Below are 25,474 nucleotides of genomic sequence, written 5' to 3' on the forward strand. Positions count from 1 at the left end.
CTCCTGAGGGCTGGGATTACAGACACGCACCACTATGCCCGGCCAGTTTCTAAGTTTTTATTATATTCCATCATTTTTTAATCTCATGGTGTGAAATACTATTTTTTTATCTCACTACTCCTACTCAAATTCAGATTTCCAGATTAGACTGCCTTTTTTTTTTTTTTTTTTTTTTTTTTTTTTTCCAACTTGGGACCTTGCACTTGCGAGGCAGGTGGCAGAACCACTGAGCTAAATCCCCGACCCTTAGACTGCTTTTAAAACACCTGTCTATTTGACAGTTCCTCTTGAATGTTTATGTCTACCTTGAGCTTGTGATTTTCATTTGAGCCTTTAGCTTGCTGCATCTCCGCAAATGGCTGCTCAATTTTTTGAGTGGGTCAGACCAAAACTGTTGGAGTCAATTTTGACTTTCCCCCCTCATGCCATTACCAAACTAAATAACACCTCATATCCAAGCTAATAGCAAATCTTATCAACCTCTGTTTCATAGTATTTTTTGATCCAACAACCTCTTCTCATCTCTCTGGTCCAAGTAATCATTGCCCACTTTTATTACTGTAGCATTTTCTTAAGTGCTCTCCTTATTTCCTATTTTGTACACTTGATCCTCTTGATCCTTTCTTAACACAGAATTCAGAGTCAAAATGGGAGATGGATCATGTTATTACTGTACCTACAATCTCTCTTGGGTGTTACTTCACAGACTTGAGCCTACAGTGTTCTACATGACCACCTCCCTACCTCTTTGACCTCACCACTTCCAACTGCCCCCCTCCCTGTGCTTCAGCCTCACTGTTCTTGGTATTTCTTTTTCTTTTTTTGGGGGGGGTACCAGGGATTGAACTTGGGTCCTTGTGCTTGCGAGGCTGGCACTGGAACCACTGAGCTAAATCCCTGGCCCTGTTCTTGGTATTTCTCACACAAACTCTAGGCACCACCTAGCCTTACGACATCGAAATTTGCAATTTTCTCCTTTTGAAATGCTCTCTCCTTAAAGGTTATGGCTTATTGCTCAACTGCTTTACTTCTTGCTGAAGTGTTACCATCTCAGTAAGACTATCTTGGTCATCCTATACAGAACCGTAACAACCTTCTCAAATTTCTGACCCTTCTTGTATGTTTCACTATTTAACATACTGTGTAATTTACTAACCTTAATTTATTGTCTATTTTCTACCCCAAATAAAAGCTCCATTGAGTTTTGTTCATTCTGGTATTCCCAGCAACCTTGATTACTCTCATATTTACTGAGCTCTCACCTTGCATTGTATATTTACTTGAGCTCTTAATATGAGCTGGGTACTGTTCAAAGTGTGTAGTCTGTTCTTGTAAGAACTAAGTACAGTATTTCATAATGAAATTAAGATCTGAGTTTAAGTAGATTGACCAAGGTGTCAGCTGGTGATAGAATTGGAATTCAGGTGCTGGCCATATGGCTTGTTACTATGCAATAAAGCCCTTTTCAATGTTGTCAGATGCTACAGAGAAATTGGGTAGGATAGTTTCTGAAAAGAGACAATTAGTTCAGGTAAGTAGTTGGGAAAGAAGATGAATCACAAGGGATAAGCCTGGAAATCTGTTTTTAACTGAAAGAGCATATCATAGATATTAAAAGTGTACTCAGAAACATTTCCTATTTAGTTACTTTGCTAAGCATTGTAGGTACTGGTTAGAAACATTTAAGAGTAAGCTTTTCATGACTATAATGCACTTAGACTATTTACTTTTTAAATATTTATGGTATGTAACTCAAATACCATGTAATCATTTATTTTCCCACTAATTTTAAAAAAATACTGAAAAAAATAAGCAATTTTATGCAACTCATAGACTTCTAAGCTGGAAAAGAATTCTGCTTGCTCTTCTCTTTATTCTGCACTTTCCACTTTACTTGCCAGGAATTGTAACATTAGAATGACTAAGTCCCAAATCTTGGTGGCTTAGGAGTGCAACTTCTCTTGTTTATATTTCAAGTCCATAATGAATTTACAGGGGCTCTGGTCTCAGTCTTGGTCACTTGGGAACATAAGCTCCCCTTTTCTGAAAATGATAGTCACCACAGCAGATCGAAAGCAGACTGGAAAGCCCCTCTTCCCTATTAAAATGACACTTTTTGAGTCCTCAACCAACTGAAAGTATCTGTCAGTGAGGTGAAGTCCTCCCCTATTCCACAAAGGAGAGGAGACCCCGACCTCTTCCATACCAGTGAACTTTCTAATTTGATTACAGAAGAAATCCTTTGAGAATAATCAATTTTTTCATTTTTTTAAAAATGTGAAAACAGAAGCAGAAAAGCATGTTAGTAGTTGTACTGTTATAAGAATACAAACTTCCAAGATTCTAGACCAATGCTTTGTCCATTATAAGACATGTACACTTCATGTATCTTATATATTATATGAAGCTGAGGCCACCAATCATACTCTTCTGTTTTTCAGTATTTTATTAAGTATATAATGCTTATGCTGGTACAACATTGGGAAGTAATTGTAGAAACCTCTCATATGGCAGCTTTGTGAAAGTAAAATTACTAAAAATAATTTATTATATACTTGAATTAAGACCAGTCTTCTCTTGCCAGGGATTTAGCTCAGTGGTTCTGGTGACTGCCTCGCAAGTTCAAGGACCTGAGTTCGAGCGCTGGTACCAAAAGAAAGACTTTTCAATTCTCAGTTCTAGTGAGAAGGAATTTGATGCTAGTGTCAATTGGCTTAGTGATTTATATTTGTCACATCCTCATGTAAATGCTTTTAATGCTTTTACCGTTTTGATGTTGAAAATACATTCTTTCCCAAAGTGTTTAAATATTTATATTACACTCACCTCTTATTAGCTTTATCCAAAATGATTTTTTTCCCAAATTAACACATAGACATAATTTAAGTGGTCAAATAATTTCAAGCTAAGAAAGATAAATATCTGACCCCCGGCTCCTGTGCCATTTCCCATTTCCTTTTTTTTTCTGGTCCCAGGGATTGAACTCGGTCGGGTTCTTGCGCTTGCAAGGCAGGCCACTGAACCGCGGAGCTAAATCCCTGGCCCTACCATATCCCATTTCCATTTCCCCTTTCTCAAGGTAATCATGTTCAGCTCCTTAGCTGTGTCTTGATTTTTTTTTGTAAAACATTTATTAATACATATTAGGCGTACAAAATAGTAATAATACTCATCATAGGGAGTTTGTACCTGTACATGGTACATCCCGTCTCTTTTTTCCCATTCCCCCTGCTATTAAGCTTCCTACATCTAGATTATTTGCTCATGTGGGTTCTGCTTGTTCAGTTTTATATACTGTATTGAATTTCTGCTATAAAAGGTGTGCATTTAAATTTCTCTTATTCTTCTCTCAATTTTCACCTAATATAGTTGGACAATAGGCAGTATTCTATGCTTATGTTATTATGGTCACCCAAATATTATTTACATAAAATATAATGGTTATAATTCCTTTATCAAATATTGTTTCCGTTGCTTCATGTCTTTTCAGTGGAAGGAAAGGGAAAATGTGTTGTTGTTGTTTTTCTTATGAAAACTTTTCATTTGCTTTTATACACACATACACAGAAAATACTCAGAACATAAATGGGTAGTTTGGTGGATTTTCACAAAGTAAATACATGAAACATCGTATAGATCAAGAAACAGTAAACTTCTGAATTTTTCTTCAAATTATCAGTTACCTAAGTTTTCATTTGCTTTATTTTGTATATTTCACTAAATCATTGTAAAACTAACCAAACAGAAAATGTCTTCCTGATATAGTTAAATATAGTCAATATTTTAAAATTTCATTTTGTTTTATTGCATCATCTTTTGATGCATCTTTCCTAGAACCCTCTAATGTGACTTGATGGTGTTAAGAGCTGGTCTCCTCCTTTATAGTATCCCTTTCTGACGCCTGGCTCCTCATCATTTTTGGTTTATTTCCTTTATTTAGGAATCTACCTTAGCTTCCTTTCAAAATATTAATATACCCTGCATTTCTGAAATGTTTTTATGCTTTCTTTATACCTGACCTAATATATTTCCTGGGGATATAATTCTCACTTGTACTCCCATAATTGTTTGAAAGTTTCATTATGTTTTCTTCTCTCTTTCTTGCTTTTGAGAAATCTGCTATCTGCCTCCTACTATTTTGTATAAGATCTTTTTATATTCCCTTTTCATGAAATGCTTGGCCATTTTTTATTCCTGGTGTTCTGAACCTTCACAGTAATGTGATTTTGGGTAAGTCTTTTTTCTTTTTCTTGTTCTTTTTTTCAATATTTATTGACTCTTTTTAATCTGGAAATTCATGTATTTTACCTTTTTTTGCAGTTTTGTTTTTTCATTGTAGTTTAGCTTTAATTTCTACTCTTCATTTTGGCTGTGTTCCATTTTCATATGTGCTATCTTAAAGTTTCCCTTTCTTTAAAGTTTAGTGAAATAGGGTGAAAATTTGTCCTTTTTTTACTTAAGGATATATCCAAGCAAACAGTTCTATGTCTGTTTCTATGTTTCATTTGCACATATGCATCTTGATTAAGTCATAGTTGATTATCTTTTAGAGTTCACATAATTCAGAATGTTCCTGTGATGTAAAAACAGACTTAATTTAGGCATTTGGGTACCCTTACATGCTATAGTTAAATTTTATTTTCTAAGAATATCAGAGATATAACTATATGCACAATTATTTCTAGTTTAATTGATCTTATATCTTCAAAGATTAGGCAAAACAAACCATTCAAGCTTATTAGAATTTAAAAGTTGGGATGGAGAGAGTTCATATAGGCATAAATATGAAGCTCATAGTTGTAAAATCATTTAACTCTTTAGGTGAAATTGGTGAGTCTTATACAATCTTTCCTATACTTTAAATTTATTTTTTTAAGGATGGAAGTATTTTATCTGAATATAAATCATCTTTCAGCATACTAGCTTAATAATGGCTATACAGTTTTGAATTTTACTTGGTATACTGGATAATATTTTTTCTGGTACCAGGGATCAAACTCAGGTCCTTGTACTTGCAAAGCAGGTGCTAGAACCACTGAGCTAAATCCCCAGCCCTTGGATTATATTTTTGAGTTTAAACATAATTGAAAAAAAAAAAAAGAACAGTCACTGGGACATAGAGTAACCAACTTTCACACTTTGTTCTATGAAGTTGAAAAATAAACTTGTATGACTCTAAAACTTTCTCCACCCTGTTACAGAAAATACATTCTTAGATACAAAAACAAATAAAACTTACCTAGTGCTTTAAGAACTGTGCTGGGGAAAATGTACTTAATATGCTTACAGATTTTTTAAAGCAGTTTCTTTCCACACTTGCTATATTGCTTAAATAAGTTATTTCAAAAAATATAGCCAGTTTTAAAGCAAACATGAAATATCTTTTAGTTTTGCATGCGATGACAACTTGTAACATTTCTCTAGTTCAGGGTTAAAGCAATAGATCTTATTGAAATGTTAACTTTCACTGCTTAAATGAGAGCAAAACAGTGATTTTAAAAAATGGACTAACATGTATTGCACATTGCATATATTATCTGTTTTAATTACCTGACATTGTTCTTATAATATTCTTCAATGCTTTTTTCCTGCTTTTAGTGTAAATTATTATATTTCTTGATTAATTTAACAGTAGCAAAATCATTTTTATTATGACTCATCTACTTTTTAAACTTTCACTTACCTAATTCAGGTACCTTGTACTAAACTTTCATACTAAATTTAAAAGTGAGGAGCCTTAAAGATAGAATATTCTAGGTGTTTCATGGCCATCTTTCAAATTTCCCCTTAAAATATCTCAATGTCAGTATTAGTTTCACTTCAAATGGCATATTTCTTAAATTCTAACATGGTAGTAATTATAAGAGAAAGTGTCTGACCTACTTTATGTGGCATTTAAATGACACTAACTAAAATATTATATTCATTTCATAGTTTGAAAATTCTATGTTAAATTTTAAAATTTAAGTATTTTCAATATACTAGTTGAAACATTAAAAAGGGGACAGAGTACTTTGATAATTCATGTTAGTAGTTTTAGTAATATTGTTTTCTAATATCTGCAAATTACTTTTAGAACATTCTGGGGAACAGTAGTAGAAATTAATTAAAACTATGAAATTATCTCACTTTTAAATATATGCGCACTTTAGGTATAGCCTGACTTCCTAATATTTACAAAACAAGAAATCACTTTTTAAAGAACTTTAAAAGTTATTTCTTCTAATGTTGATTAAGAGTTTTGTACCCATGTCCGGTTCAGTTTGTTAGTAATACGTATGAATAGGGCAGCCACCTGTGTGGACTGTCCAAGTCTGAGGAAAATGGGTAAATTGAACTATCTGTGGAGCTATATTTAAATGTCAGAATATAACCAGATTTTGTCTATGCATGTCTCTCATTAAGAAGTAGAAAAAGAGCAGTTTCTTTACCTTTGTTTCTTGATCCTTTTGTTGGTCTTCCACTGCCGTGTTGGAGTCCTGCCTCTGAGACGAAATCTGAGTATCATCTACTGTAACGTTGATCAAAGTATTTAAATCCCTGTCTTATAGGTCACAGCCTAATTTCTGTATGGTTCTCATATAGTTAATGAAAGCCAAATAATAAAGCCAAATAAGTTGGAGATAAAGTTGTGCCTTTGCTGTTAATATCAAATGAGAACAGATTGCTTACTTCACACCTGGAGAATCTGGTTCTGCCAGTTAAACTCCTATTCTTCAGATTAAAGGAAGATTTTCACTGGAGCTACTTCAGTAACAGGAAGTCCTTGTTAAACTGCCCACATAGGGTATGTTGCACATATAAGTATAAATCCAGGCCTATATTATCTGTGGAATAATCCAACAAAAAGTCAGTATTTAAATCAAGGCTACTTGATTTTCTTTAGTTATCAAAAACCTGCTAAAAGTACAGAACGGGAATAAATTGTAGTGGAAAGGCTACATTGTGGTGTAAAGGCTTTTGCTCCATTTACTTTAAGATGATTGAATTCTACCCTATTTTGGGAAATCTCTTTAAAAATCACAGAATTTCAGAAGGAAAACAGCCAGAAAATAGTTCATGATTTTAACCTTCTACCCTACTTTTCTTATTATAGTGCTATTTATACTTTAAAATAAGTTTCTCATATAGTTTTCAGTATAGAATAACTAAAGCTGTACAGCAGTTTTAAAGTGTTTATTATACCAATACAATGATTCAAAATTAATTTTTCAGGAGTATTTATAAAAAGTTACTTGTGAAGATTTTTTTCATACCACTAAGTTTCTAAACCTTCCCTTTTTTCTGTGTAGGTTGTTGTTTGAGGGCAAGAGGAGGAAAATTGTTATAATAGCTGACAAAATAGCATTTGTAATTTTTTTATTTAGAAGCTGTACTTTCTGAAAATCTGTTCTCCAAATAAGAAACAATTCCACATATCTATTTTTCATAGCACTCTTAAGTAAAAACAAAACAGTAGAAACACAAAAGTCTTTCATAGCCATATAATAGAGCATTTTGAAATTGTAGAGCATATTAAGAAGATTATTTGTCCTCTTTCAGAATTTACTTTTCCATTATGAAAATGCATGCTGCTATTATGCATACAGTTACATACCAGTTACTCCCAATGAAGTGTAGTGTCCAAATTGAGACTTTCCTCATGTGAAGGTACTACTTCTCCCATACATTTACTCAAAATACTATTTATCCCACATGCTTGTTAATATTTTCTAAAATAAAGAATATGAAGATGAAATAAAAACTAATAAAAATAACTACCTGTAGAAGAGAAGGAATTAGAGGAGAAGGGAAAGAGATGGACAGTGGTTCTTTCTCGTTATACCTTAGTTTTATAGTTTTGAATTTGGAACCATATAAATATTTTTAAAATTAAATCTTAAAATACAAACTACCTTTTGAGGTGTAGGGAAGGTGAAATGGGTAGGGGAAGGGTAAAAAGGGAAAAGAAAAAAATGTGAGATAATGAAAAGATGGAAATAAAGTGCTTGTAGATGGGGAGGGGAGGAGGGGGGAAGGGAGGGCAGGGACAAGGGGAAAAAATGAGAACCAAGACCTGTCATGTAGAGGTACAAGATCCCAACAATGAATGCAACTGTACTGTATCCCTAAAATGTACCAATAAACTCAATTGAAGCTGAAAAAAAAAACTACCTTTTGAAAAAACAAAAGCACCTTGAGACAAATGAATCTAGTTGTATATGTCTAAATACACAGAGAAGAGTTATTTCAAGTAATTCATATTATTTATTTATTTATTCAGTGTGTGTGTGTGTGTGTGTGTGTGTGTGTGTGTTGCTTGGGATTAAACCTAGGGTCTGTGCATATTAAGCAAGCACCCTATCACTGAACTACCTGTAACTCCTCAACTAATTTTAAATCTCAGTATTTGGTATATCACTAATGGGATATAACTTTTAAAAAAACTACTAACAGATATTATCTTCATTTATTAAGTCATATTTTAGTAATATTGACATTCACTTGAAACATACATAACAAGATAGAGCAAATGGTTAAGGGCATGTTATTAAAACTATACTTGTCAGCATATATAGAGAAAGATACAAGTGAAATCCAAGAAGATAAGTAAAAAATTAGTAATATTTGATTTGAAATAAGAAAAATAAATATGAACTCATGATTAACTTTTTTCTTTAAAACAATTTAAAAAACTATTTCCAACTGTGTACTTAGAAATGATTGAGAAGCAAAGACAAGTCAATAGCAGTGAATATCATTAGTGTTCATGTTATGTATTTACCGTGCCATTTTTCATAGAAATCTCCCTGAGAGATTCTTAGGGAAATAGGTAATTTTGGATCTCAGACATGCTTTATGTTAGAAAGAAAAGAAATTATCAGCAGCTGTTGAAGTTGTACAAAGAAGGAGCCCACAGCCCACCTGAGGAGGCCTCTGTGTCTGTAGATGGACAGCTTTGGGCCTTAACAAGAACAGTAACTGCAATAAATGAAACTACATCAAATATGTTTTAGAAAATCAATTTGTAATGATGCCCCCTAAAAGAAGATCTTAAAAACATATTAAGGCAACTTTTATCAGTTTTGGAGGTGGATAGGGCACCAGTGAATTATTATGAAAATTAGAAAATAAAGTCAAAGGGTCATTTATCTTGATTTAACTGTGACTTGTATTTAAGATTCACCAGAAAATTGATGGAAGCTAATTTTCTTCAACAGAAAACTCTGCTATTAAATGATGAAGTAATATAGAATTAGTTTTTATTTTATAAACAAAAATAATTGAATTAAGCAAACTTTATCAGTTACTGTTAAAATCATTAAGTGAAAGATTAATAAGGAACTCATTTTGAGTGGATTGTGCTGTCTCAAATCCACAGATCAATTTTAATATCACAAAAATATGACATAATACGAAAGTGATGCTTCATCCTTTCTCATTAGCAACAATGCCATTAGCTACCTTGCCAAATTATTTCACCCTGAAATTCATCTAATCTCCATATCTAATTACTAGATATAGGAAATACAGGAAATGTATGTTAATTATCTCACAGAGACGCTATTAGCCAAATCCTAAACATGTACATTTCTACAAAAAAATGATTTGTTTTCTTGTAAAAATAAATGCCATGGGAGATAAAGAGATATTGTTGGAGTTGGGAAAGGGTAGGTATTACTGATTTTTAAAAGCTTAGCAGTTATGAATTGTAATGTGCATTTGGTTTGAATCTGATTATGAATATAACACTTGTAAAATGATACTGAGAAATATCAACTATATTGAATAATATTAAAGGCTTTTTATTAATTGTGTTGTGATAATATGGACATTTTGTAATTTAAACTTTTTTTGTAAAGTAATATAGCTGAAAGGAAAAAAGTAGAAGGTACATAGATCAGCATGAATGACACAGTATTGTTAATATTTAAAGGTAGATAATAGCACTTCATTAGACTTACTGTTTTGTATATTTATTGACAGCTTTGTTTTTGCTCAAAACTCTAACCCTGACCAAGGACAGTCTAGTTATCACCCAGTATCAAAAAAGATTGGTTTCAAGACCCTTCATAAATAGCAATATGCAAAGATGTTCAAGTTCTTCATATAAAACAAGAAGAATTACATATACCCTATGCACATCCGTATACTTTAAATTACCTTTAGATTGCTTATAATACTTCATTCAATGTAAATGTTACATAAGTAGTCCTTACATAGTTCTGTATTATTTAAGGGATAGTGAAAAGAGGGAAAGGCTGTATACATCCAATACAGTGTTTTGTTCTTTTTTTTCCCCCAAATACTTTCTATCTGAGGTTGGTTGAATTTATGGATGCAGAATCTTAAACTTTTTGACCTCTACCATCCAAGGAAAATAGTGGTATTTCTTGGCAATTTCTATTATTTCTAGAAGTCTGGTTTTTCATTTGATTCCCCAGTGTGTTAGTTACTTTTCTCTTGTTGCTGAGCCAGAATACCTGACACCCAAAGTTAAAGGGTGAAAGGGTTTTTTCGCTAACAGTTTATAGAGGTTTCAGTCCATAACTGGTTTGCTCCAAGGCAGTGTGGCAGAGGTGCAACAGTTCATGGCGGTGACAGAAGCAGCAAAAGCAGTAGGGCCACAAGAGATCAAACAGTATCTTTCTGGTCCTTTTTTCTTATTCAGACTACTGAGATTAGGGCGGTGCCAAACCAGTCACTCTCCTGTAGTGGTTTAGTTATCCACACACCCTTAATTTTAGCATCACACATTCCAGATTTAGCTACATTTGAAAAGGACTGCATGAAGCTTTGGGGCAACATCTAGACTTGAGGTACAACATCCAGTTTGCTATTAAATGAGTGTATGTGAGCTGCACATAGTGTGTGTATTTATTAATGTGCAGATTTATGCCAAATTAGAGTAGCCCTGAGTCTTCAATAAATTGCACATTTACATGGACACATTCACATATTAGAAATGTAGAGAAGCCCAAATATAGAGTGAATAATTGACATTTAAAATGAAACAGTTTATATTTTAATAAGATAAGTACATGAGATAAAGATATTTATATCCTGATGTAGTTTAAGAGATAAGGGTATAATATGTAGCTGTAGGTCATGTAAAATAGCCCCGTTTTCTATTTGTTGCTTCTTTTGGAGATATTGGTCTATTATTTGTGCTTGCTTTTTTTTTTTTTTTTTTTTTTTTTTTGTTTTTATGAGACTGACCTGGAACTCACTATGTAGCCCAGGCTGGTCTTGAAGTCACAGCGATCCTCCTGTCTTAGCTTCCCAAGTGCTGGGACTACAGACATGAACCACCACGCCCAGCTTGTGCTTTCTTGATACTACTTGATTTTGCTTTTATAGGCCAGTTCTTATTATTTTATCAATAATAAGGAAGAACGATGACATAATACTAAAATACTTTCTAACTCAACTTCTATAATCAGTAGATTTATATGTATTGAATAGAAGAACAGGGTCAAAACTAATAGGAAATAGACCGTTTGCAAGTTGAAAGAAACTAAGAGATGGAGAAGGGGGGAGGGTAGAGGGGAAAGGAAATAAAAAGAATTAAGACATTTTTACACATGTACCAATCCTCCTATAATGAGTGTTTTCTTTATTCTTTTTTAATGTGGTGCTAGGAATCAAATCCAGGGCCTTAGCCCTGCTAGGCATGTGCTGTACCACTGAGCTCCAGCTCTAGCCCTACCCCATGATGAATGCAATCATTAATTTAAAAATATTTTGAAGATGTCAAGTGATTATAATTTGTTATAAAACCACTTTGTTTTTCTAGGTTGGCAAATAAGCAGGACAAAGAAGGGGCTTTAGGAGAAGCTGATGTGATTGAATGTCTGTCTTTAGAAAAATTGGTTAACGAGCACAAGTGCCTGTGTCAGATAGTAAGTGTGTTTTTCTTTTGTGCTTTTTACAAATATGTTTAGTATACTTAGTTTTTATAGAGTGATAAGTAGTTAGAAAACAATGTTAAGAGAACTTTTTACATGGGAAATCACAGTGTTCCTATTCTGTTGGTATTAGTCACATTGTTGTAGTGTTTTCTATTTAGCTGTTAGTGACTTCCCTGAGCTATCTTTAATGATTTCAGTTGTTAACATTGCTTTGTGTAAAGTACATATACCAAAATGTTATGCTATAAATTTTTTTAAATGGGAAAGAAAAAATATAAATACAAGACAAATTCAGAAATTCATAATGAATTTTGAAAATTTATTGTCATGCAATCTTAAGAGTTGTCATACAATATTAAGGTAGATGGCTGGGATTTAATTATTTGTTCCAGTTTCACAAAATTATTAGGTTGTCAATTTTATGGATGTTTACTGCTATAAATTCATTGGTAAAGAAATTAAAATGTACCAATATTCTTAAGAAGTTGATGTATTTTCCTTATAGCAGGCCTACTTTGTACTTCAATAAAGTTGCTTAAAATTATCACTGATAGCTATCAACTTCTGTGCCATAGTGAGTCGTGTAGCTTTCAGATACCATTTCTATTCGATACCATTCAATTTCTATGAAGTAGTGAGGTTTGCTTTATAGGTTAAGTAAGTCCATGCTTCCTATAAATTTTTTAAAAGGCTTACTTTTTTAAAAAAAGGCTTACTTTTGATTTGCCAGCAATTATACCTAATGATTTATGAATAGATTTGTGCAGAGAGCCTTTAGTTTTATTATTTGAATCAAATAAACTTCTGTTGCAGGAACCTTGTTCAGCAGTCTTGGGATATGGAAAGAAAATTGACAAATCTATTAAAAAAGGCCTTTATTGGCTACTGCACATCATTGCAAGAGACTTTGATGCCTTAAATGAACGCATCCAAAAGGACACAACTGAACAACGAGCACTCGAGGAGCAAGAGAAACGGGAAAGAGCTGAACGAGTGAGAAAATTACGAGAAGAAAGGTAGTAAGCCTGATTTCATACCACAGTACATTTGAGGAGTAAAAATACCTGGCATTTTTATGAACACTTTGCAACTTTTATTTATTCCGTCTACTTGTTCTGTTCAGTTTTGTCTCCTTTTGTATGAAGGAGGACATTAAATACATTGCCTATTCTATTCTGAATCTTTGATTACACAAGTTTAAGTCATCTGTGAGCCTCAGCTTCCCCACAAATTTACATAGATTTGTAACTTTCCTGTTGGTAATGTACTCCCTGTTAAATCATTATTTCCCAGTTTCAAAATTTTATCTCTTATTTCTTAGGAGAACATTTAGAGCAGTGGTTCTGTACATTCAGAGAGATTTTTACCTTTCAGGGAACATGGAGAAATGTCTAGAAACATTTTTGGTTGTCACAGATGGGTGGAGGGGAAGATAGTACTGGATAGAAGGTGAGATGTTGAGGTTAAATTAACTGAAGAAAAATACAATTTCAGTACTGATTTTATCGGAAAGTAGTCCACATTATACCATTTCAAGTTATTAAAATGTATATCTTAAGTAATTTTTAAAATATACTTTGAGAAAGAAAATGTTTAAACTAAGTTCACCAAACTATACTTTTGAAAAAGATTGCATGAATTCTACTTCAAAATCATTCATAACTTTTAAAAAGTACTATGATCTGAATATGTTGACTTTAATGCTCAGCTTTAGATTTCTCTTTTTTTTTCGTTCAGTTGTTACAGGATGGAAGAGGGAGGAAAAAGAGGAAAATTTTAAAAGATTTTTTTTTTTTTTTGTACCAGGGATCGAACTCGGGTCCTTGTGCTTGCAAGGCAGGCAGCAGAATAACCACTGAGCTAAATCCCTGGCTAAAAAGATTTTTAAGTGCGTTCATGTAAGATCTAAAGTGGCTTTCATCAACCAAAGTAAAACTGGCTTTTCATATTGTTTAATATAGCTGCATCTCCATAGGCAAAAACCCACTACTCCTGAGTTTTGTGAGGAAGAGTGTATTTACCTTACATTGTAGAGGAAGTCTTATGACACTGTTGTTCTTTAAATTGAGAGAATTCTTTTAAAGGAAAAATATTTGTTAAAATCACTCTCCTACACTCTCCTGAAGTGCTCTGTTATATGAGCATGTCCTTCATCTAGGTCTTTATCATACCAAAGAAAGAAGATAGTGATCTTGACGCAGCTGCCAATATGAGATTTTAGTGTGAGAATCTTTGGTTTCATGTCTTAGTGTATATTTTCATGATATAAAGCTCATTACAAGTAGTCATACGTGTAAAATACCTTATTTATAAAAGTAAAATATAGGGCTACTCTTTTCTGATAATTTTCTTGCCATTTCTCCATGAAGAAAACAAAAACATGGGGTTAGGGATGTAGTCAATGGTGGAAAACGTGTAAGGCAGAGAGTGGGAGGAGAAGAGACAGAGATAGAGATGGGGGGCAGGACAAGGGAAAGAGGGAAGGAGAGATGAAGAAGTGAAGAAAAAGTCAAGTTGGATACAAATTATTTTTTGAGTGGGGACTCGGAATTGAGCTCAGGACCTTGTTCTTGAGAAGCAGGCACAGCACCACTGGGCTAAATCCCTGGCCCTGGATACAAAAAATCTAATGTTAGTCATTTTCAAAAAGCCTTTACCTATTCTGCATTATGGCAGGCTTTCCTAATACTCATTCTTCTCTCCTCCTTTCTCCTTAGCCTTGGCAGTTGTTGTCTGAGACCTTTACCTGTTTAGCTGTGATTCTATGATTAAAAATAAATTGGTATTTAAAGAGGATAGATTATAGGGACTAGAAAACAGTCTTTTTACTTTATTAAGTTGAATCTAATTTGTCCTCCTAATCATTTCAGTTTTTTTTTGAAAAACAGTAAAAATCCCAGTTTTGATATCAAAGTAGTGTCTTAATACTGTGTATCTGAAATTGGTGCTAATAAATGTGTAATATGAATAACAAGGACTCATGTTTTGTTTATTTATGAGTCCCCTTGTGTATTTTGCCTTATTTGATCTTTGAAACACCTCAATGAGATATTAATGGGAAAGTTGAGGCTCACAGATCTAGACCAAGGTCATAAGAATAGTTAATTGCAAATCTCTAAACTTTGCCTTTCCAGATTCAGAATGAAAGGATATATATTTCCATGTTAGAACACAGTCATAAATGTCATAGTAATGAACATTCGCATTGCTGTTCTACTAATCTAGTTGATGATCCATAATATTCATTTTTCTGCCTTTGGCTAATTGTTTTAGTAATGTACTTTTCATGTATTAGACAACATTAATTCTAAATCACAGAAATTGTAATTGATTCATTAGAAACTAGTATGGGAATATTTAATCTGAATGATACAGGGAAACATTTTTATAACTTCTCATAATATTAAACAAAGCAACAGTTTTTACCTAACTATTCAAATATAATATATACCTGGACAAAACTAGTCACTTTATAGTACTACTCTGTCATGTACTTCTATAAAATAAAGCTATAGATGTGTTGCCGTTTTGCTTGTACTATAAATAAGAAATGTGTTTGTATATAAATAAAAACTGAGTTAAAGTAGTGTTTCCAACTTGTATTTAAAAATAAAAGATTTTTCTGTTAATGCTGGTAAAAAAGAATAGCTTTGATTTTAAAGGGTAATTAATAATTTGACAAATGTACAACTTTTCAATATGGAGAACTAATGTACATAAACATTAAGGAGTTATAGCTGGGTGTGGTAGTTCCTGGCTGTAATTTCAGCCACAAGTTCAAAGACAGACTGGGCTAAATAGTGAGTTCAAGACCAACCTAAATTACATCAGGAGACCTTGTCTCCAAAAAGCAAAACAAAATAAAATAATGAAGAAATCACTCATTATGATTGTCATTTTGTGAGAATTTTTTCTTTTGAATTCAAATAACAATTTCTTTTGCTTTTTGGTTGTTGTTGGTTTTTTTTTGTTTGTTTGTTTGTTTTGTTTTGTTGAGACAGGGTCTCACTATATAATTCAGGCTGACCTTGAAGTCAATGTGTAGCCTATGCTGGCCTTGAACTCATGGTGATCCTACTGCCTCAGCCTTCAGAGTGCTGGGATTATAGGCATGCACTGCCACACCTGGCTTCAAATAACTTATTTTAAATGAGGATAGTAGCCTATTACCTGCATAAGTATTTTTTAATTCCTCTCAACAATTAAAAATTATGATGAGATGTTTAAATTACTAAGACTATGGGCTTGGGATTTGACTCAATGGTTCTGCTGCCTGCCTTGGAATCACAAGGGCCTGAGTTCAATTCCCAGTACTGAAAAAGAATTAATAATAAATTACTAAGACTAAATACTTTTAAACCTATTGCAAATTTGTTTGTTTTTTTTTGGAGGGGGGGTACTGGGGATCAAACTCGGGTCCTTGCACTTGTGAGGCAGGAGGTGGAACCACTGAGCTAAATCCCTGGCTGCAAATTTGTTTATTAAGCATAATTAAGCACATTTTACAAAACATTTCCATTTTCCCTCAAATAATAGGGAACAAAGAGAACGAGAACAAGGGGAACTGGATGGAACCAGTGGTCTAGATGAGTTGGACCAAAGACCACTAACTGTCAACCCTTTCCAGCCGATAGCATCTGTAATAATAGAGGTATGAGTTGGTGGCAGATGTGATTTTTAAAAATATGTTAAATCATAAAGATATTGGGAAAAGAAGTGAAAGAAGGAAAAAAGGTATATTAATTTTCCATCACTGTGACAAAATACCCGAAAGTGACAATTAAAAGGAGGAAGCTTCATTTTGGCTTATGGTCTCAGAGGTTTCAGTCAGTGGTTAGCTGGCTCCATTGTTTTTGGGTCTCTATCAAGGCAGAATATCATGCTGATAGGACATGGTAGAGCAAAGCTATACACCTTATGGTAGCCAGGAAGCAGAGGGAGAGATTGAACCAGAGAGGAAGTGACTGAGGGCAAAATACACCCTTCAGAACCATCCGCATTCTCCGACCTTGCCCTGCCAGTGACCTGCTTCATTTATGTAGCTCCCACCTCTGCATAAGCCCACTGAATTATGATATTATCAGTAGATTAATCTACTTGATGAATTTAGACCCCTCATGACCCAGTCACTTAACAAAACCCTACCAGCAAGGAACCATGCCTTCAACACAGTGAGCCTCTTGTGGAATATTGTGGGTCCCAGTCATAACACAGGGAATAGAATTATTTCTCCAAAGAGATTATTTTTAATGAAATTAAAGGTGAGAGACTTATTGAATGTTTATTGCTTTATTTTCCCCTTCAAATTTTACTTTGGGGACTGGAGATATATAGCAACTGCCTAGCATGAATGCACAAAAAATAAAAAATGAATATTTTAAATGAAATTGATATAATGTAAAAAAGGAACTAAGTCTTCAAAATTAATTAGAATGAAAATGTTGAGTGTTGTAGCAATTATTTTAGTTACTGTTTTAATAAATCTATTTTTGTCATATAGTGGTAATATATTGTTATTTACTTTGTCTTTGTCCCAGTATTGCTGTTACTATCCCTATAATAATATTTAGGTGCTTGTGATGTGTTAGATTACATAAACAATTTTAAACAGCAGTAAATTTTCTTTTATCTGAATACAGGAAATGTATTTTAATTTTAGTTATCTCAACTTTTAGCAAGATTAATTTGTAGATTTTAATTATGAAGAAGCTAATGAATGTGTGTGTGTGTGTGTGTGTGTGTGTGTGTGTGTGCATCCATGTCTTTATTCTCATCTTCTGCTGAGGTCCAGGGTTGGCGTTGGCTTTGCTTTCATCATTTTCAGTGGCTGAGCGTCCTCTGAGGCAGGGCTTCCTCAGTCTTCCCTTCACGTAGAGCTTAATGTGGATGCAGGCTAGCTGATCCTGTCTGTGTTCTCTACTCCTCTTCCTCTGTCACTGCCTTCTTCCACACAAGTGCTCATCTGGGAAGGCAGATGATTGTTTCTTCCTCTGGGATGATGTTGAGGGAGCCACCTCTGTGGGTAAAAAGATGAGGAAATAATTTTTATATTGCTTTTCTGCAAAATGATACGTAATATGGGATATTTAATCTTAAATCGCTCAGCTATCTGAAGATTAATTAAATCTTTTTTTAGCCCCATTGCATTTCCTCTATATGATTTTCTAAGCAAAGCCATCTTGATAGCATGAATTATTGTCTCCATATTATAAAGCCAGTTATTCTTTTAATTCATTAAGTTTATTGGTACATTTTGGGTATACAATATGATGACATTCATCATTGGGAATTGTAACTTTACATTATATATCTTGGTTCTTAGTTTTTTCCCAGTTCCCATGCGTTCCCTTCAACCACTCCACCCCTCCCTATTTACACACTTGGTTTCCATTTTTTCCTTTTCTCATATTTATTTATTACCCTTCTTTCATTTTTCCCCCCACTTCCCCTTCTCCTTCCCCTTTGACCTTTTCTTCGTATTTCTCATTATCTATTATATACATTGATCCTCATTTACACTTTGAGTTTCTCAAGCCACAGAAACTATTCTGTATTTACACATTTATCCTATTTATTTCACTTAAGAATATGGCCTCACTGTGTAGACTGGTGTAACCACTGTGGAAAACAATATGGAGATACCTCAAAACACTGAATCATATGTTCCTTTTAACCCAGCTATACACCCTGCTGTTTATCTTCCCAAAAGAATTAGAACAATCATACCACACACGATATATGCACACCCATATTCATAATGGCCCAGTTTGTAATAGCTAAAACCTCAAAACAGCCCAATTGTCCTTTAACTGGAGACTGGATAAAGAGGATGTGTGTGTGTGTGTGTGTGTGTGTGTGTGTGTGTGTTTAATAAAGTGGAGTACTACTCAGCCATAAAGAATGAGAAACTAGAGACATTGATAAAACCAGTTATTTTATAGGACTATCCTGTGTAAAACTTACCTAGAAGGCCCTACTGCTTCTGCCAGCATCCTATTCTTCATAATGTAAGGAAGCAAACAATATTGGCATAGAGCATAGAACACCATATATTGAAGGTATATAAATTAATTAGTGTATTAGGGAGAATACAATTATTATTCTTTGAAATTGAAATTATGATAATTTTAAGAAGATGGTAAATCAATAATGAAAATATTATCTATGATATCCTTTTATCATGAAAAAAAATTTTTTTGGGGGGGGTTGCTGGGGATTGAACTCAGGTCCTTGTGCTTGCAAGGCAAGCGGTGGAAACGCTGAGCTAAATCCCTGGCCCCATGAAAATATTTTTTTTCACAAAATTTCTTTAGTATGTTTGCATTGCTTACAAAACCTAATATTCATTTGATTATTACCAGAGCTACTAAAAGTAGTAAAGTACTATGAAGAGTTGTTGTAGACTAGACATATCAATTGAACAAACAGTAATAAATCTAATTATGTAGGAACATTTAATAGGAAGTAAAGGTAGTATGTCAAATCAGAAAAAATACTGGAAATGAAAAACCACTTGAAAAAATATAAAATTATTGTGCATTATATTGCAAATTAAACTTCAGAAGTAGCAAAAATATATATAAATATATATTTGAAAAGTTGTCTTAAAAATGCCAGTAGATAATATAAACATTAACATAGGTTGAGAGGATGAAAACTTTCAAAGATAAACTACAAATCATAAAGTGAAAAATGGATAGATTATATTGGATTTAATTTTAAGTGCTGTTTTACAAAGTTAAAAGGCAAACATTAAAACAAAGCCAATCCTAATGAAAAATAAAATACATAATATGTATAATCTGATATAACTATGTGACTAGTCCTACTGAGAGGTAAAAAAAAGAATTCTGACAAATTTTTATAAAAGTAAATAGAAAAATGCACACTGGTTAGCACAGATAGTTTAGTAAAGGGGGAAAATGGCAATAAGGGTATTTAATAACTCATCTCCCCGAGTGATAACAATTTTTAATTAAATTAATTAAATTAAAACAACATTAATTTAGATATTTGCTAGTTTGTCAGAGATTTGAAAGGTTAATACTGACATTCAGCATTGAAAATGATTTAAAGAAATGTAATTCTCCTAACTTTTTGCCTGAGAGATAAATTAATTCAGTTTTTTTTAAGAGAAGTGTGTGATTATATGTCACATTTTAAAATGTGGCAGTCCCACAGATTCAACATTTTTACTGTTAGGAATTTAATATTAAAAATTTAGGAGAGCAATTTATTTGTTACAATACTGGAAAAATTAGAAATGTGAACTTGTTTATTATAAAGGAATTAGTATAATGTTATAAACTTTTCAATGTTAATATAATTGTTGCAAATAATAGCAGCAAACACTTATTTTCTACATATGAGGAACTGTTCTAAGCATTTCATATCTTCACTGGTGTGGAAAGAAACACTATTCTTAAAAACTTCGATTCTCTTTTGTTTAAACAAATATGTATATATAGAAAGACAGTCACATACTTATATATGTTTGTGGGTATTTGTCTATACATGTTTGTGACTAGGCAGAAAAAAACCATAATGATTACAGACTGAATAGTGGTCATCTCTAGGTTGTGAAACTATTGGTAATATTTTTCTTTCTTTATATTTTTTGTGTTTACTGAATATTTGATAGCATGTTTTAATGATATATTCAACAAATAATTTTAATAAAAATATCACAGTACCATTGAAATCACAGAATTATCTAATGTAAACATTCTTACAGTAGTATAAGGTAAATGATGTTAAATTGATGTTACATGTTTGATAAAACCATTATGCATTATAATAAAGATGCTACATTTCTTTTTTGTTAGAATGAAAAGAAACTTGAAAAAGAGAAAAAGAAGCAAATGATGGAGAAAGATAGTGATATTTGTTCCCTGAAACAGAAAATGGAGCATGAACAAATAGAGACACAAAGCCAGGCTAGTGAAAACAGTCAAAAAAACAATGAGTTTGAAGTAGTAGAAAATTATAAGGAGGCATTAACCCAGCAGTTGGAGAATGAAGATGAGACAGATCAGCGATCTTCAGAATCAGGTGAAAAATATATTATTTAACTCATTCATTTGTATGTGTGTGTGTGTGTGTGTGTGTGTGTGTGTGTGTGTGTGTGTGTGTGTGTAACGTATATATTATGGTATTTAGCATGTTTATTTCCACAAAAAGTACTGCAATTTTTTCTCCAAATACATTATCTTGATTTTCTCAAAATCTTTAGTTACTCATTAGCCAGTTTTCTCCTAATGTATTTTTTCATGTCAGCTTGACATATGGTCCTTATAAGTTCAAAGAATTTTGCAAAAAATTCAGTTTTGAAAAATTTGGAATACAGCCTAAATTCTAGAATTTCCTGGAATTTATTTAACATTTTTAAGCTTTTGTTGTTATTTGTTAAGCCATTTAATATTAAAGTTTGTATCATTTTCTTTATTGTTTGTTTCTATAGGATTTAAACATTGTGAAAACATTTTCAAAATCTTTTCAGGGGCTGTGACGTAGCTCAATAGCAGAGCTTATGTTTAGCCAGTATATGGCTCTGAGTTCAATCCCAGGTACACAGGCACACACAGACACACAGACACACACACACACACACACACACACGCCTATCAAATAGCCATTTTCCTTTAATAATTTTTTTAGAAAATTTTCATTGTAAAACATTTTAATTGGTAGTGTCACTTAACAGTGTTCATATGTGTTGGTGTCATGGGAAACTATGTTTGGAATCAGGAAATCAGGGATAGAATCCACTACCTAGATAATACATTAAGTGATATAATAGCAGTTCCAAAGCTTTGTAGCACCGGGGACCAGTTTTATGGAAGGCATTTTTTCCAGGACAGGTGTGAGTGTAGGGTGAGGGGTGGGATGATTCAAACACATTATATTTATTGTGTAGTTTATTTCTGTTGTTACTACATTATAGTAGCTTTGCGTCCATCTCTTCCCAGAGCTTCGTGACATGTGAGTTAAGGGCAAAGACTTGAATACTATTGCAGCTGTGTGCTCCTTGGCAACAAAAGTGACCATAATATATCTTCATGTACATCTTCCTGAAAATGATATTGCACAAAAACAAGTATTTTTGCCTTATTGTCTATACCAATAGGTAGACTCATCAAACTGATTGTCTACCACAGTGACTCAGTAATTCTAACAGTTGTGCCTCAGTATTCTCTGGTATTTCATCAAATTGTGTAGTTATGATGATAGCTGAAAGAAGAACAGATACCATCTTTTGAACAGTACCTTCTCCTAAAAGTTCCTGACAAATGTCCTTAGCATAAGGCAGGGTTAACTCTTACCAATACTAAAGAGCTTCTTAGATTTAGCAATATGGTTATCCACTAAGAAAGGTGCTTTCTGTGCAGACATTTGATGAAGTTGTGACCTTCAATAATTGCTTTTGTTCTTAATCTTCACATTTTTTTCCTTTGCAGTATTCCAAAGGCTTGGCTTTTAAATGCTTAGTCTCCATGTGGCAAATAAATTTTGAAAGTTTCTTGGCTTTCTTGGGTATCTGGTGGCAACATACTGTACAGGACATGCTTGGAGAATTTGCATTACTGCTTGCCGGGAACCCTCATAATTTAACTGGAACTCTTGGTACCTTCTGCTGTCTCATCAGTGGTTCTCTCCCCTTACCTTCTCTCCCCTCCTCTTCCCTTCCCTCCCCTCCAGCCAGGGTCTTGCTATGTAGTTCAGGCCAACCTTGAACTCACTATGTAGCCCTGATTGCTCTGGAACTAATGCCAATCCTCCTGCCTCAGCTTCCCAAATGCTGGGATTATGGACATGTGCCACCAAATCTGGCTATTTTTCCTTCTTTTTCAAAAAGCTGTCCAGTTTTTGGCTAGGCTTACTTTGTGGGTTTAGCAAAACTGTGACGGAGAAGTGTGTGCGTGGGAAAGAGGCCAAAATAGAAGTGGTAAATAAAATATTGGGCATATCTTGTGTAGACTAAAATGTCAGACTCTAACTTAAAGGCTGCCATCCTGTCCAGCTGTACATTTGAAGTACATCAACTTACTATAAAGCTTGCTACCATAGTTAGCTTAATTGTCACTTGGCACTCACTAACAAAGTTTTGATTAGTCTGCATTCAATTGATGTATTATGGTCTCTGTGCAGTGAAACCTGTCTTTTAATGTTTATCTGTATTTGCAGTCATTCCCCAGTGCTAGCTTCACTGCCTCAGCTCTCCTCATATAACCATATATAACCAGGCTTGAGACTCTCATAAGGAAGGAGCACACAACAGCATGTGCAGTTAACAGTAGGTCTCTAGCTGCAGTGAGAATCTAATACCACCCCTGATCTGATGGGAGGCAGAGCACAAGTCGTAATGCAAGGGACAGGAGCAGGAGTAAATATAGATGAAGCTGTGTTCACTGGCCTGCCACTCGCCTCCTACAGTGCAGCCTGGTTGGGGACCCTTATAACATTGTTCAGATTTAGTTTCTTCATCTCTTAAATGGGGTAAGCACCATCTTTATTCATCAGGTTTTTAAGGTTACTTGTAAAGTAACTACACTATTCCTTCCAGAAAGGATGGGCCCAATAATTACTCTCTTGCTATTCCTGTTTAGTGATATGGTTCCATTGTATTTAAGATTTTTTTTCAACTATCCTAGGGTTCATTAAAATAAACTCTCAATCCCCGAGCTGAAGTTAGCCAACATGCATATTTTTCTGAATGATAAATATATTTGAATTACTATTTTTGTTAGATAAGAAGTTATGACAGCTATTTTAATACCCATGTAACTTTCCATCAGCAAGTAAAAGAAAGTAGCCATAAGATAGTGGTCTCTCTAGTCTGTAAAATGACTCTAATCCTGACATATTGTTAAAAATAAAGGGATTTATCAAATGATTTTAAAATATAGGATAGGGAGATCTGAGGTAGTAAGTCATACAACCTCAATTATATTGTTATATTTTATACTTTAAAGCATACCTTTAAGGTTCACGGCATTATTCAATACAGCAGCATAGTATTAAACACAGCAATCTTGGGGCATATTATTTCCATTATGTAGTCGGGAAACCAGGGACTTAGTGAGGTTGAATAATTTATGATTATATGTTTCTTCTGAGGCTTGGCTGAGAACCAGGTCCAAATCTTATGTTCCACAATCTGTGCTCCTCAATCATCCTGAGCTGCTGTTGATCCTAAAATACCATGTGGTTTGAAGTTCTCCTTCCATCCTTCCAGATATAAACTACAATAATTGGAAAATACTGCTCTATTTCTACCTAGAGTAAGATGTCTTAAATGACACTGACTTGTTTAGAAAAATAATTTGTTTCCAAATATACTTGTATTTCTTACTGCTTTGTAGGCTTAATGGATGTTGACTCTTATGTTCTGTGCAACTCCCATTTTAGAAAAAATATATATGAAATATAAAGTTAGCCATCAATTAAATATTTTTTCTGAGGAAATTCAAGTTCATATTTGGTTATTGATAGCAATTTCCAACAAAGACGTTTCTATGGTGGTAATATCAATATTCTCATTTCATCCCTTGTTTTCTACCTTAGAAGTTCACTTCTTTCCAAAGATTAATGTGTTCTATTATAAGAAGTTCACTTTTCCCCATTGGTATTAAATTCTATATTTATATTATTATAGATAACAGTAAGAAGAAAACTAAGAAACTAAGAATGAAAAGGAGTCACCGAGTAGAACCAGTTAATACAGATGACTCTGCTCCTAAGAGTGCAACACCACCCCCTCCTCCCCCTCCTGGTGAGTAAATTGATATACTACATTTAGAAATTTGACTTTAAACAATAAAGAAGAAAGAAAAAAAGAAATTGTATAGTTTTTATTTAGTATATTCATTATTTTCTGAATCTCAATGAGAATCATTTGCTTTTTCTACACTCAAAGTTTGTCAACAGAAGTATCAGTTTTTATAATATAAAACAAAAAGGTAAAATCTATTAAGGAAACTTTACCTAGTAATTCCCAGAATATGTTTGAGTTCAATTTGAAATATCAATGCCCAGTTTGCTAAAAGGAATTTAAATTTATTGGATTGATGGCTAATGTTACCTTTTAAAATTTTGGACCTTTTATCCTGAAAGTCACCTAGATATAAATCCAACATATATGCCCACCTCCTGTTACATGGATTAAATTAAGTAATGCATGTAAAGTAGTGGGTCATAATTGCACAATAATTGTGACTTTTCAGCACTAAGAATAGCATTGCACTTATTCTAGGTGCTCAATAAATTATGTTTTTAGTGTCTTTGTAGCCTGACTATAGGCTTTAGACAATAATATTTTCTTTTGGGAATTTTTAAAAGACTAATTTCTAGGTTCCCATTTAATAAAAATTTCTTTCAACCTCTGCTAAGGTTAGAATAGTAACCTAAAGCTTATTCATGATGGTAGTGAAAGGGCTTATTTATATTTTTAGTTAAAGATGAATAAGAACTTAAAGTAGATGTTAGCAGCCTATGCAGTACTTATATTTTGAAATAGAAACCATTTAAAATGGATTTGTTGCTGTTCAGTGTTGTGCCATTTAGAAAATTTGAATTAATTCTGA

The 25,474-nt window shown here is 33.3% G+C and overlaps 2 protein-coding genes across 2 annotated transcripts in view; one reads left to right on the forward strand and one right to left on the reverse strand.

The window, feature by feature from the left end:
• The window catches only part of Stx19 (syntaxin 19), a 9,747-nt gene extending 3,078 nt beyond the window's left edge, over positions 1–6,669 (reverse strand). Inside the window, exon 1 of the mRNA XM_010602899.1 lies at positions 6,432–6,669. Coding sequence (XP_010601201.1) covers positions 6,432–6,508 — 77 coding nt within the window. The 5' untranslated portion in view covers positions 6,509–6,669. The remainder of the gene's footprint in view (positions 1–6,431) is intronic.
• The window catches only part of Arl13b (ADP ribosylation factor like GTPase 13B), a 73,373-nt gene that overhangs the window by 41,288 nt on the left and 6,611 nt on the right, over positions 1–25,474 (forward strand). Inside the window, exons 4-8 of the mRNA XM_010602900.3 lie at positions 11,777–11,882; positions 12,705–12,907; positions 16,428–16,542; positions 20,717–20,942; positions 24,547–24,663. Of these exons, the coding sequence (XP_010601202.1) occupies positions 11,777–11,882; positions 12,705–12,907; positions 16,428–16,542; positions 20,717–20,942; positions 24,547–24,663 (767 nt within the window). The remainder of the gene's footprint in view (positions 1–11,776; positions 11,883–12,704; positions 12,908–16,427; positions 16,543–20,716; positions 20,943–24,546; positions 24,664–25,474) is intronic.

This window comes from Fukomys damarensis, unplaced genomic scaffold (genome assembly GCF_012274545.1).
Source record: "Fukomys damarensis isolate Sample0158 unplaced genomic scaffold, DMR_v1.0_HiC HiC_scaffold_24, whole genome shotgun sequence".
Classification (NCBI taxonomy): Eukaryota; Metazoa; Chordata; class Mammalia; order Rodentia; family Bathyergidae; genus Fukomys; species Fukomys damarensis.